At 38.6% G+C, this 13192-nt stretch overlaps 1 protein-coding gene across 5 annotated transcripts in view; it reads right to left on the bottom strand.

Annotated features, from left to right (window-relative positions):
* Positions 1-12967, bottom strand: part of epha3 (eph receptor A3) — a 214022-nt gene extending 201055 nt beyond the window's left edge. For 3 of the 5 annotated variants that reach the window (XM_028799857.2, XM_028799853.2, XM_028799854.2), the window contains exon 1: positions 12778-12967. In XM_028799857.2, coding sequence (XP_028655690.1) covers positions 12778-12862 — 85 coding nt within the window. In that variant the 5' untranslated portion in view covers positions 12863-12967. The remainder of the gene's footprint in view (positions 1-12777) is intronic. The other 2 variants (XM_028799855.2, XM_028799856.2) reach the window with 1 other exon arrangement.
* Between the last annotated feature and the right edge of the window lie 225 nt (positions 12968-13192).

Below are 13192 nucleotides of genomic sequence, written 5' to 3'. Positions count from 1 at the left end.
GGCTCAGTCAGGTGCCTCGCTCACACTTTGGAGTGAGCAGAGGGTCACACCTGTACCCAATCAGCCAGGATATATTTGAGTCAGCATGGCAGAGAGAGGGGACAAGAAACAACAGAAGAAGAAGGGGAAAAAAAGAAATGTGGAAAAAAAAGAAACATGAGTGTGATTGAAGTATCGGAAACCTTAGTCAGTGTGGGAGAAGAGGCAGGGCGGTTGTTAGCCCCACAGAGGAATGAACGATTGATGCTCCAGGGATGGTTCATCCCCAATGAATTTGGATGGAGGAGCGGGTGCGATGGTGGTGGTGTCCTCCTAGGGTCCCTAAGAATTTATGAGAGCAAAGTGGAAGACAGAGAGTCAGTCGGCTCAGAGCGTCAATGCAGACGACGGCAGAGGCAGCCATCGCAAGAGCTTGAGGTTGTGATTGCAACTGCTGGTGTCTCCGCCGGCTGTAAAACCTGAGCAAGGTGAGTCAGGGAGACAGAGAGAAGAAGATGTACTGGTTCAGGAAGGACAAGAAACCCGATGACTGCATGGTATGGTTTTTTGGATTATTTGAATTTTTAATAAAAGCTCTGATACTTTTGCACCAACCCCTTCCTGAATATCTATGTTCTCATTTACCTAGCTCATCTCGGTTCATGACTATCAACAGTTACAGGTTCAGGTGGCTCCCAGAAGTGACATGGGAGTGAGGAGCCAACCTGGACCATCACAATAGCTTTCACAGGCAATTTTAATTTAGAAATTATTTTTCTCCTCGGGCGGCACGGTGGCGCAATGGGTAGCACTGCTGCCTCGCAGTTGGGAGATCTGGGGACCTGGGTTTGTTTTCCGGGTCCTCCCTGCGTTGAGTTTGCATGTTCTCCCCGTGTCTGTGTGGGTTTACTCCGGGCACTCCGGTTTCCTCCCACAGTCCAAAGAAATGCTGGTTAGGTGAATTGGCGATTCTAAATTGGCCCTAGTGTGTGCTTGGTGTGTGGGTGTGTTTGTGTGTGTAACTGCGGTGGGTTGGCACCCTGCTCGGGATTGGTTCCTGCCTTGTGCCCTGTGTTGGCTGGGATTGGCTCCAGCAGACCCTCGTGACCCTGTGTTCAGATTCAGCGGGTTGGTAAATGGATGGATGGATTTTTCTCCTCTGCTTTTTATTACCAGATTATACTTTGGTGTCTTGCTATCCTTTGTTCATGTACCTTTTTTGACAGCACAGGAAATGCATTGATAAGTTGCAGGCCTGGATGATCACTTGACAAACCCTCAAGACGACTACCTACACTACAGTCTCATGACCCCAATTCCAACAACAAAATGGAAAATGCCAATTAAAAACAAAAAGGAGTGAGTTTTAAATTTACTTTGACTTATATTTAAACAAAAACAGTATAAAGACAAGACATTTCGTGTTAAACCTAATCAGCTGCACTGTTTTTGAAGATACATGTTTATACTGAAATTAATGGGTGCAACATGTTCCAAAAAAGCTGGAACAGAGATAGTTTTGGACTAATAATAATAATGATGTGAAAAGTTGATATAACAAGATGATGGGAAACAGAGGAGCCAATTGTGTCACTGTATATAAGGAACTGGCAAAAATGCCTAGATCTTTAAGAGTGAGGATGGATCACAGCTCACCAATTCACCAACTGATGCATTAGTGAATAAACCAACACTTGGAAAACAATGTTCCCCAAAGACAGACTGGTAGGATTTGGGGCATTTCACCCTCTGCAGTGCACAATATAATTAATAGATTCAAGGAATATGGTTGATTCTCTGTGCATAAAGGGTAATGCCAAAAACTACAGTATATTTAACTTTGTGTGATCTCCAATCCTTCAGATGTCACTATCTTAAAAACTGTCAAGTCCCTATAATGGATATCATGATATGGGCATAGGAATACTTCAGAAAACCATTGTCAGTCAACACCTTTCACCTCTGCATCCAAAGATGCAAGTTAAGGCCTTACTATGGAAAGCAGAAGCCAAGCATCAATCCTATCCAAAACCACGGTCAACTTCTCTGCACTTGGGGTCTCAACTGAGATGGAAAGTAGCAAAGTGGACTCATGTTTTGTGATCCAACGAGTCAACGTTTCAAATATTTTTTAGAAAAAACAGCTTCTGTTTTCTATTCGTCATGCCAAGGAAGAAAATGAAAATAAAAGTTGTTATCAGCGTCAGGTCCAAAAGCTTGGGTAACTTGCACATCTGTGAGGGCACCATTGATGCAGAAAGACATGTACACATTTTGGAGAAACATATCCTGACATCCAGATGCCATCTTTTCCAGGGATATCCCTGCATTTTCCAGCAAGACAACGCTAAACCACATTATGCCAAGATTACAAGTGCATGGCTGTGTAAGCAAAGAGTGTGGGTACAAGACTGGCCTGCCTGCAGTCCTGGCCTGTCTCAGATTGTGAATGTCTGAACATTTTGGAGCACGGAATATAGTAAAGAAGGACCTGTACAACTGTGTGGCTGAAAACCTGCATAATGGATGAATGGAGGAAAATTCCGCTTGCAAAATGTAACCATCTTGTGTCATCAGTGAGAAATTAATAGTAAGATTTATTAAAAGAAATGGTGATGTTACACAGTGGTAAATACTCATGTGTCTCTACTTTTTTGGTGCATGGCATCAAATTTGGCATGAATATATATTTACAAAAAAACAAAAACAAAATAAACATCAAATACTGTGTTGTTGTAGTGTTTTCAATATAGTACAGAATGAATGGAATTTACACATAACCTATTTTTGTTCTATTAGCATTTTTCATTCTGTCCAAATTTTTTTAGAATTAGAGTTATAATAATAATAATAATAATAATAATAATAATAATAATAATAATAATAATAATAATAATAATAATAATAATGAAATCACAAACAAGTTACACTGCTGTCACCCCTGGGCATATGACAGAAGCAGGCAGTAGATTCTAATATAGGACGGATGTTCAAAAAGTTTCCGCACTTTTTTTAAACTCTGTTTATTACGAATTTCAAAAACAAATTACATCACTTTTCTATATAGTCACCTTCATTTTTAATGCAATTTTCTCAGAGTCGTACCTACTTTTTAATGCCCAATTACTACTCCTCACGCCTTCACCGTTGTCAACGAATATATAAAATGCGTGGAAACTTTTTGAACGTTCCTCGTACTTGATGACTGGAAACTGAACTGTGGATCTGCTAGAGTGTTTAATCTGTGGCTGATTTGCCTTCTGAATATGAAATGGAAGGACAAACACCAATCTGATGCTTTGAAATAAACTGCTGTGTGGGATAAAGGACTGAGCTGTAGAAGCACATCCAATGGCCTTACTATGCAAGTCAGTGAACACTCTACTCAAGTGTGTTGTTGGATTACAAAGAATTCAGTGGCTGAAATATCTCATAATGACAGTTCTGTGGACACAGATGGACCAAACCCATGAAAGACCCTCACTGAATCACATTTTCTCCAACGCATGGTCACAAAAAACAACCAGCAGTAGACTTTTATATAGTGACTTTGTGTAAAATTTCAATATTTCCACAGAACACTGCAGCACATAACTTATTCACTGACACACTGGTCACATTGTGCTGGGAAGTTTGGGTCTTCAGGGTCTGCACACAGGCATGTACAGAAGGGGAGGGGAAGGTGGACATTGGTAGATTTTGTACTGTTCCACTACCCTGGGGATTATATTTCAATTTCTGTGTTTAAATTTTCCCAGTCATCTTAAGAAGGCATACTACAGGAAGTGGGGTCACACCTGTCTCCAATTTTTTTGTTAAATGCCTTCATCACTATAGAATATATTATAGACTGAGTGGTCTTCTTGCTGCTTTCACAATCATATTAAAATGTTTGTGTCAGGATTTCTTTGACTTCCTCTCTTTTTCTTTTTGTAAATGGCCAAAAAAACTTTAAAGGTTTTCCCAGCAAGTGAAATGGTCTTCCCTTGTTGGTTTTCATTAGCAGGTTCACAAACTTGCTTCAGACTTTTCACTTTTTTCCCATTCACTTTACCGCCATCTGATCTTTCCCTCACTTTTTTTAATCTCCCAAAAAATCTCAGGCCTACTACATGAGAAGTGTGCATTTACTGTCTATGTTCTTCTGGGTTAGCCCAATTTTGCCCAGTTTTTTTCTGACTGTAGGCACATGAACACTGCCATTGCTGGCGCAAAAGAATCCTGCAATTCACTGGATGTACTGTATTTTAATGATCCTTTGTGATTTTCTGGATGATTTTATGCCGTATCCTTGCAGCCATTTTGTCAGGCCAGCCACTCCTTGTAAGATTCTCGACAGTTGCAAGTGTTTTCCATTTTTAGAATATGGCTCTCACTAAGGTTCTGCTGAGTCGCAAAAGCTCAGAAATGGCTGTGTAGTCCTTTCCAGACTAGTACATACCAAAACTTTTTTTTTTAAATCATCTGTTCAGGAATTTGTGACAAAATGTGCTTGTTGAATCTTTGTGCTGGCATGGTGACTGTGATGGTAAGGGTCAAAATAAGTGATGTCTATATGAAGCAGAGTTTACTGTAATCAAGTCTGGCTTTGCTATATCACAAGACTCTAATTATCACTTTAATTTGGTTAATTTAACTAGGAGACAATTATTTTTTCACACAGCACCAGTTGGTGTTGAGTAACTCTGTTTATTAGATTATTGAAATAAGTTTTAAAAACATGTTCACAAATCTGTCTTTTATCTAATACATGACTTTGATTGAAGACCTACAAATAGTCAGTGTCACAAATTTGTAAAAATATAGAAAATCAAGAAGGAGCACATATTTTCATGGCACTGAATATAGTATAAAATAAACAATTTTTTTTAAACAAAACTATCTGGATTTAGAGTGAAATCTAAGAGAAAGTAACTCCTGATCACCAAGAATCCTGAAATAGGTGTATCTGGTGGTTCCTTCTGGCCACCACGATGGGATAAAGTAGGCTGTATTAGACAGTGACATACAGAACAACCTCAAAATAAATTCACAATGACAAGACAGGAAGTCAAGCTCAGGGTGCTCTTTGTTATACAATACAACACTGCCCAAAATCAATATCAAAACTCTAACACTTCTTGCAACAAATTTAGACATTATGGTTTGCCAGCCCCCTATGTGGCTACTAGCCCTGACACCTCATACAAATACACAAATCCTGCTTACAGCATCTCTATACTTGCTCTGTTTTCAGAAAAGAATTCTACACAAATCTGCACTTTTGTTTGTGTAATTGATTATGATTATTTCCACATTGCACAGACAAATATGTAAATAAACCATTATCAAATATGTTAAGAGAACAGAAGTGTATTGAAGGAATGTGTTTCTTTAAAGCAACAAACTATGGGAACCTTGTGTAGGAAATCAGCAGTTTTTAACTGAGCAAACTGATACTGATCAATAAATTAAGCAATGGCACTTTTTCTGAATATTTGGCTCTTACTGCCTGTGAAATTGATGCTATATAGCGCCTGACCTGGCACAGACTGACACAGAGGCACATGTAAAAAACACAGAGACTTTTATATTTCTTCACCTGTGAGGCACATCTTCCCCGTGAACCCCACAGGCAATACACAGTCCCAAGCACTTAGCCAAACAACCAACCCTTCCTCTGGCACCACCACCACTCTTCCTCCCAGGCAACCTCGTCCTCTTTCTCCCAATTCTGGCCCTGAGTGATGGTTGCTGGCTCCTTTTATAGTTCTGGCTGCACATCCGGGTGTGATGAACATGCTGCCCATACAGGCTCAGGAGTCCCAAACACAGCACCCCGTGGCGGTACCTGTGAGACCAAACAGGGCTGCACCCAACTCCAATTCCCAGGGAGCCCTGCGGGAACCCGAGGCACTGCTCCACCCCAGGGGGGCGGCCATCTAGCATCCAGGGGGAAGTATTGCAGTGTCCAGGGCTGCTCCCCCTGAATATAGTGTGCAGGGGTGTCCTGGCTGGGAATGGACGCCGGCCGCCTGCCACATGCCATACTATTTCTAAGATCTTACTTTTGATAAAAAATCTTATCTGCAACTTATTTTATTCAAAGTATGTCAAAAAGTAATATAAAATATCTAATTAATGAGGTTGTAATGTTATGCATAATTTAGCTTAAAGAAGTTTGCAATGATGCTCATTGTGAGATTGCAAGGCTTAAAAATTGGTCACTAAGAAAATCTTGTATTATCCCTGTAGCCACTGGCTAAGAAACTCACCAAAACTAAATTTTACAAGCATCATTTTTTAACAGACTGAAGTATGGAATTATTAAATCCATTTTGAAAAGTGCTATATTGCCACAGCATTCAAAAAATCACTGCCAATATTTTATTAATTAAACATTCAAATGCAGATAAGGATACAATCGACTGATAATAAAAGCAGAGAGGCTATAGGTAGCTCATTGGATTATAAAGCACAAGATTGCCAGTTTAAACCCAACTAGTGTCCCACGCTTTGTTACAATGATTGTGTCACTTACTTGTGCTTTGCAAATTTCTAGTAATTGTGAACTCTTAACATAAAAATTATGACATGTCACGTATAAATGAGGCATTTAAGAAGATCACTCTCAGTGACAGATTTTTACAACAAAGCTTGAGTATTTAAAACATGTTTGTATAAAACTGATTCTCAGATTTTATTTTTCAGTTAAGTCTAATGTCAAATTTTGGATCAGACAGCAAACTTGCAAATTATGTGTCCACTTGTCCTACAGACATTCATACAAACAGCAAACAAGTGGGAATGTGGGATTTAAACATTTTTTCTTGGCAATTCAGGGTTTCTTCTTTAGGTTTTATAGGCTCATTATTTCTTTAAACTTCTTACCTGATCCTTTTGACTTATATCTAAATGTTGACTGGTTAAGATGTGTGAAATGAGGGAATAATGGCAGTGCAATATTTTATAACGTTTTTGTCATAGCATGGATAAGGATTTTAAAAAATTAAGACAAAACACAAAAAGTATTTCTTGTTACTTTTAATCAATAACATGCTCATAATATTACAACCGTCCCGCTAGTTAAACATCCTTCACTCGCTTATCTCTGGACCAATCAATATCGCGACATCAATCGAAACAGATCAGAGAAGGGCAATCCATTAACAATCAGGATACCTACAGTAACGAGCCAGCAAAAACGTAAAGAAAGCAACAAAGGGTCAAACCAAATCATTAAATCCTTCCGTGTCAATTTTATAACCTGGTAGGTCTCATCAAGGCAGAACACTTCTTGGATAAGTTTTCCTTTGCTTAAAAAGGCGTCTGTTCTTTTTTAAAGACGCCTTAATCATCTGAGCCGACTTTTTCTCACATAAAACTTAAAAGACATGACACATTTTTTCTAAAAAGAGTTTTCTCTGTTGTGCTTATGTATTCTATATTCTGAGCCGCCACCGTCTGACGTTGATTTCAGATTATAATGACATGACATTGTTCCGGGTGGCACTATCTGAAAAAAGTGTGCAGATTTATGTTGATTATTTTTTGCGCAGGTTTTCTTTTTATCATTTTCGTTTTACTGAACGAGTGGTGGGAACTGTCCATACGGTCATCTACTACATTCTCAGATCTAGCGTAAAAACTGCGTGCGTTCATCCATCTATTTTCTTAAACTGTTTCGTTTCTAAACTTTAGTGCAGGACTCTGTCCCATCTTTTTCAAGCTCAAGCTCAGTTTCGGACGGATGCAGTTATTATAGATATTTCGCACTTGTGCGTGCATTTGTTTTTGCTTTTAAAAAGTTTCTTAGTGTATAGCCAAACCAACACGCATAGCTGAAGCTGAGAATTATTTATCAATCAAGCACAAGTTTCGTCGTTGTTAATAATAAAGCAGGTAGGCAGTCAAACCTAATTTCTAACAATTCCAATTTTATGCGGAAAACAAAGTTGATAAGGTTTCCTTCTAATGAGCAAAGGAATGTGCAACTAGAAAACATGTTTATCCCAACCAGGCTCGAATACTTGTGTGCTATGAGCATTAGTTACCATCAAGCGTGACAAAGATTGATTTGGGTTGGGTCGGGGGGATTAAAAAATCAATGACGCCCAAGTCTATTAAATACATTTTGAAAAGTTTTCTTTGTTTTTAAAATTAATATGCACATCTTATTGTGAAAACATTTCTTGACAATTTTGTACTCACGTTTTCAATCTTTGTAAAAGATATTTGAAAAGTTAACTCTACATTTTTCTCACGTAATGTCACGTTCGACGGTGAATTACAGTTCGCTTTAATTTACGGTTTGCAATGAATGATTTCATCCTGTACAAGAAATAATAAAAGTAATAAAAAAAGAAAGGATGAACAATTTGCCATGTGTTTCTACTCTTGTTATGTGGAATTTTTACCGGGGCTGTGGAAAAGTTATATTGAAGAACTGCAGCGCTTTTCGAGTGACACCAGAAGATGTCTCCGTTAAGTTACTCGAACAGCTTTCGGCAAAAGACAGGAAAATCGGTCAATTAATTATTACACAAACCTGCAACCTCCTTGTATGTTCTGTACAGATGAAAAACGGAACCATTGGTTATCCTCGTCTGATATTTTGTATTATAGTCTCAGCTGTGCGTAACGGTAACGACATTAATGGATTCTCTGTATATTGTTATAACTTATCAAAAAACACAGTGGGCGTGATGCATACTGAACAACTTCACTGAATAAACTCAAACGTTCTCCTCTCTCCTCTGAAATATCATCTTTGTTCTTTGAGGATGCTGTATATTTCAATAGCTGTTGGTCCTTTCATTACGCACTTGAGCAAAGTGGAAAAAATCGCGGTCCCTTCATACGCAGATCTGTCCAACAAGTGCGACATCGCAATCCAAGGTGGCTCATTTTACTATAAACTTGACATCTTTAAAGGGCCATGATGGCGATAAGCGATGTTAAATATATAAGAACGTTGTGGAATCAACTCGGGTAAAGAATGGAATTACGAATCTATAATCCTAAAATGTCAGCCAATAAAATCACAATTAACAATCTATAAATTTCAGATACACTTTTCAAAACTGAATCAAACACAAAAACTAATGACACGGCGGATAATGGGTCTGCTATCTTCCATTGTGTTATACTGTTTAGAGGGTAGTAGAGATGAAACCGAAATTATCACGTGAAACTTGTAAATCGAAGGATTTTCGCTGTTTGTTTTTTTTTCTTGAACACGTTAGCATGATTTTATCTGTGCGTAGAACAAACTACGTACCATTTTAAAACCGGATAAATCAAATTAGAGGGTTCGGTGGGCAGTATTGGCGTAACACGTATTAATATAATCAACATGCATTGGGCAGGTGACAGGTCTCGACCACTGACAGCCAGGACTGAAGACAGCAAGTTTGATAATGGACAGTCTGATACATAAACACGCACTCTGCATTTTAACTGGATTTCCAGCACAAGGCAGTTTCCCCAGAGCAATGTATTAGGTTAAAATGATCAAGGGCGTATCACCAGCTATAACTTCACACCACATATTTGCGTTTAAAATCTCATCTTCGACAAGTAACCCATATTGCTAACAGGAATATACCTCTCGTGCTTTTGCCTTTGCTTTTAATCACTACAAGACATCAACGGGAAGGCATCTGGGATTTGCCGGCTTACGATCTAGTCTCAAGGCGCCCCGAAGTGACACAATGCACCACGATAAGCCTTGTTCATACATTATTTCCAAACAACATCGTGCATTTTCCTCCTGAGAAATGCACTTGCGAGAGAAGCGATCAGCGACAAGAGTCCAAGTTCAGGCTCCACAATGACGCCCGGCGGCCGGCTTACTGCAAAGAAGGCTGCCAAGTTGTATCAGCAGATGTGCAGGCTCCCTAGTGTCGCCACTACCTGGACGCTCTCCCAGGTACAACGAACGCCAGACACTTCGTAGTGACTGTTTCGACTGGAAATCTATGTCACTTATTAAAGCAATCCACTCGGAGCTGCGCAATCACATATGCGCGCGCACAAACCCTGTGATTTCAAACATACCGTTTACAGTTACTTTACTTTCATCATGGAAAATCTTGTCTCTATTTATTCTACAACCGTTATTTGACTAAAATCCCATTATATACATATAAACATATTTAAAATACTTCTCAACAATTATATTTGTTTAACGTATTGATCTCAAATGCTTAAAGTTATACTGTTAATATAAAGTGTTACAGCTATTTGTTTATTAATGCACTTCAATTATATATTTAAAAGTCATACCAAACTAAGAAAATTGCCTAGTTGGAGCACTAACAAGTCGAAGAACTCATTTAATAATAAAACGATTCCTGGAAACAGTTTCATATTCCCGATAACGTTTAACCCATAGCAAAGGGCATAGGACAAAAGCATTTACCTATAAGAAAGGATATTCCATCAAAAGGCCATAGCACACTCCAGTCGACAGACCGTTTAAAAATGACAGCAAACACTCGCATCTCAAAAACTCTGGCAGAATCTTAGAAATCACAAGAAAACACTCAGTCCTCGCGATGGATTTCTTTAGTAATGTAATTAAACAGGTACACTATATAACCCACTTACTCAGTCTATACCATTAAAAACGGCGATTGCCCAATCTTTCCGATTTCTAGTATCATTTGAAACAGTGCCAGCGCTTCTAAGTGCAAAAGGGTTTCCTGTCTGTGCAGTGAAAATATTATCAAAGCAATTGAGGCCGTGTAAAAGCTCAAACAAATTGCGCCATTAACTGCTTTTAGTGACCTAGGTCAAGTGTTAACTTGCGAGATTTATTAGATAATAAAAATTAGTCTCTTTAGACCCTTTCAAAGAAAGAATAAAAGATAGTATTTATTAGCAGTCGGCCAAGAATCCAATCTCATCAAAATGTGTATGCCACAGATGCAGTCGAAGGGACCATTTTATATGTTAAATAAATCGATTTGCTCGGCAGGGCCACGCCAGATGAAGAATTAATGTTGTAAAATATCAGAATAAAAAAATGGTAACTTCATTTAAGCTCGGATAAAAAAGGGACAGTATCTCTGTTCTCTTTAATATATAAATAATGGAAATAATATTAATTGTATCAATATTGGAATTCTGCGCCGAATTTATGATTTAAAATTGCTGATATGTTGCATCATTTGCGTATACTACATGTTACAAATTTAGAATTAGGCATACAAGGATTTCGCAGAGATAGGGTTAACCATTGAGTTTTTGCGTGACTACTATTAATAATTGGATTTTTCATCACGATCAATGTGACACTTTAGGGCTTTCAATAACCTTAAAAACACAAATGTACACTTGCTGGTACATACTCCCAAATTCGTCTTGTTTTAGGTTATCTATAAAGTGTACTACAAAAATTTTTAAAGCTGATTAAACAGCGAATATGACACATAGTGTGAGATTTCTTTTTTAACTAGAAACATACGTTAAGCATGTTAACTCACTTTGGACCAAGCAAAGAATATAAATACTAATACTTTTTTTTTTTCTTTTTAAGGGCACGAATCCTATCCTGCAATTCGCCTCTATTAAAACAATAAAACTACATTTTTCACATGGCTCTAACTTAATAATATTTATTATATATTAACTATATAGTTACATTACAAGTTTTAACAAGTCAGCAATCTATTCAAACATCTGAAATATAACGAATGTTAACTTGTCAAAGTTACGTTGGCCGCTATACACGTTTAATAGTTCAAATTTTGCAACGTGCCATTTTGTGTACATTTTGACACGACATGATGGATTCTGTTAATATTAAAATGACTTGTTTTATCAATCTTACTATGAAAATTGTTAGCAGAGTTAATAACTGCTACGAATATAACCAATAAAAATTACTACGGTGCACGTTGCTTTGTGTAGGTAGCTCTCGTGCTTTTTGCCGACTCCATGGAATAAAATATGTTGCTGTGATGCTTTGTAGAAAGATGAAATCAAAAGGAACTTTTAGGGGACACGAAATTAAACTATGTTTCAAGCCTAAATACTGAGATCTTAAACACTCTGCTTCTTTTAATAAAACATATGACAAATAACACTTTCGCCGTGTTTTTAAATCTGATGTACGACACCCTATCAGTTGTTTCACGTAGCGCGGCGGCCAAAGCTTGGCCAATAAAGCCGTATGAGACCGAGTGTTACCGCACTCGCACACCTACTTACCTGTCACACGTGCACACCTCGGAATTGAAGGCTGCCCGCCAAGGTCTTCCCTGTTATTTCCAGTTTTATACGTTTATATTTTTACTGGTTATGTTAATCTTTTTCGAATGGGACTGTATGCGAAATACCAAATAAAAGTGCAGGAAGACCAACATGAAAACGTCTGCCGGCTCTCTCATCCCTACACGCGTAATGACATAACTCCTTCGGAAGCAAGGGATTTGGAATGCAGTCCCGGGAAACGGTGCTGCGAGTGATGCTTTAATACTGACAGTGCAGTAAACGGGCACACGCATCAACCAGACCCGATTGCAAACGTAGGTACTGCAGTGTTTCCAATTTAAAGTGCTTTTTAAATATAGAAGCATGCTTAATTTGCCTTCTAGAACATATATCGTCGCCCAAATAAAGTTAAAACAGTGTGTGTTCGCCATTACAAACCTAATATTGTCATCGCCTTTTCACCTATACTTTTTGTGAGCTGTCCACTTTTCCGACTTTTGCATTTACACCTCTACTTTTTTTCCATTTTCGTACCACGTTTAAGAACAGTTGAGCATCACCCAAGCTCTCAAAGTCGTTCTATTGCCCGTGCCGTCTTACCTTCATTGGGGGGATGGCTACTCGCTTCTCCTCGACATATGAGGGATGACAAGATCAAAAGAAGAGCGGGGGTTTTGCAATCCATGTCGGTGGTGCTGAGGGGAACGAAAGGTACATATCTCCGTGAAGCATGCCGCTGATCTGAGCGCAGCCACTAGAATACAAGCTAGACTCGCCGGCTGATGTCAAGATTGACACAGGAAACTAGGAGGAGTCTGAGAAACGAACTGCGCGGGGTCCTGGTGCCCCCAGACTGCGCAAATAGAATTCGTGCAAACGCTCCGTATCCGGCATCCGAGTCGGAATCTAGGATTGCCCTTAACAGACGTCTACATTATACTGTAAACTCGTCACTTTAACAAAATATTGTTTCTTGAAGTACTTTATGACAGATTTATTTCATTGAGGTACCTGT

The sequence above is a fragment of the Erpetoichthys calabaricus genome, chromosome 4 (genome assembly GCF_900747795.2).
Source record: "Erpetoichthys calabaricus chromosome 4, fErpCal1.3, whole genome shotgun sequence".
Lineage (NCBI taxonomy): Eukaryota > Metazoa > Chordata > Cladistia > Polypteriformes > Polypteridae > Erpetoichthys > Erpetoichthys calabaricus.
This window is presented reverse-complemented; position numbering and strand designations above follow the sequence as displayed.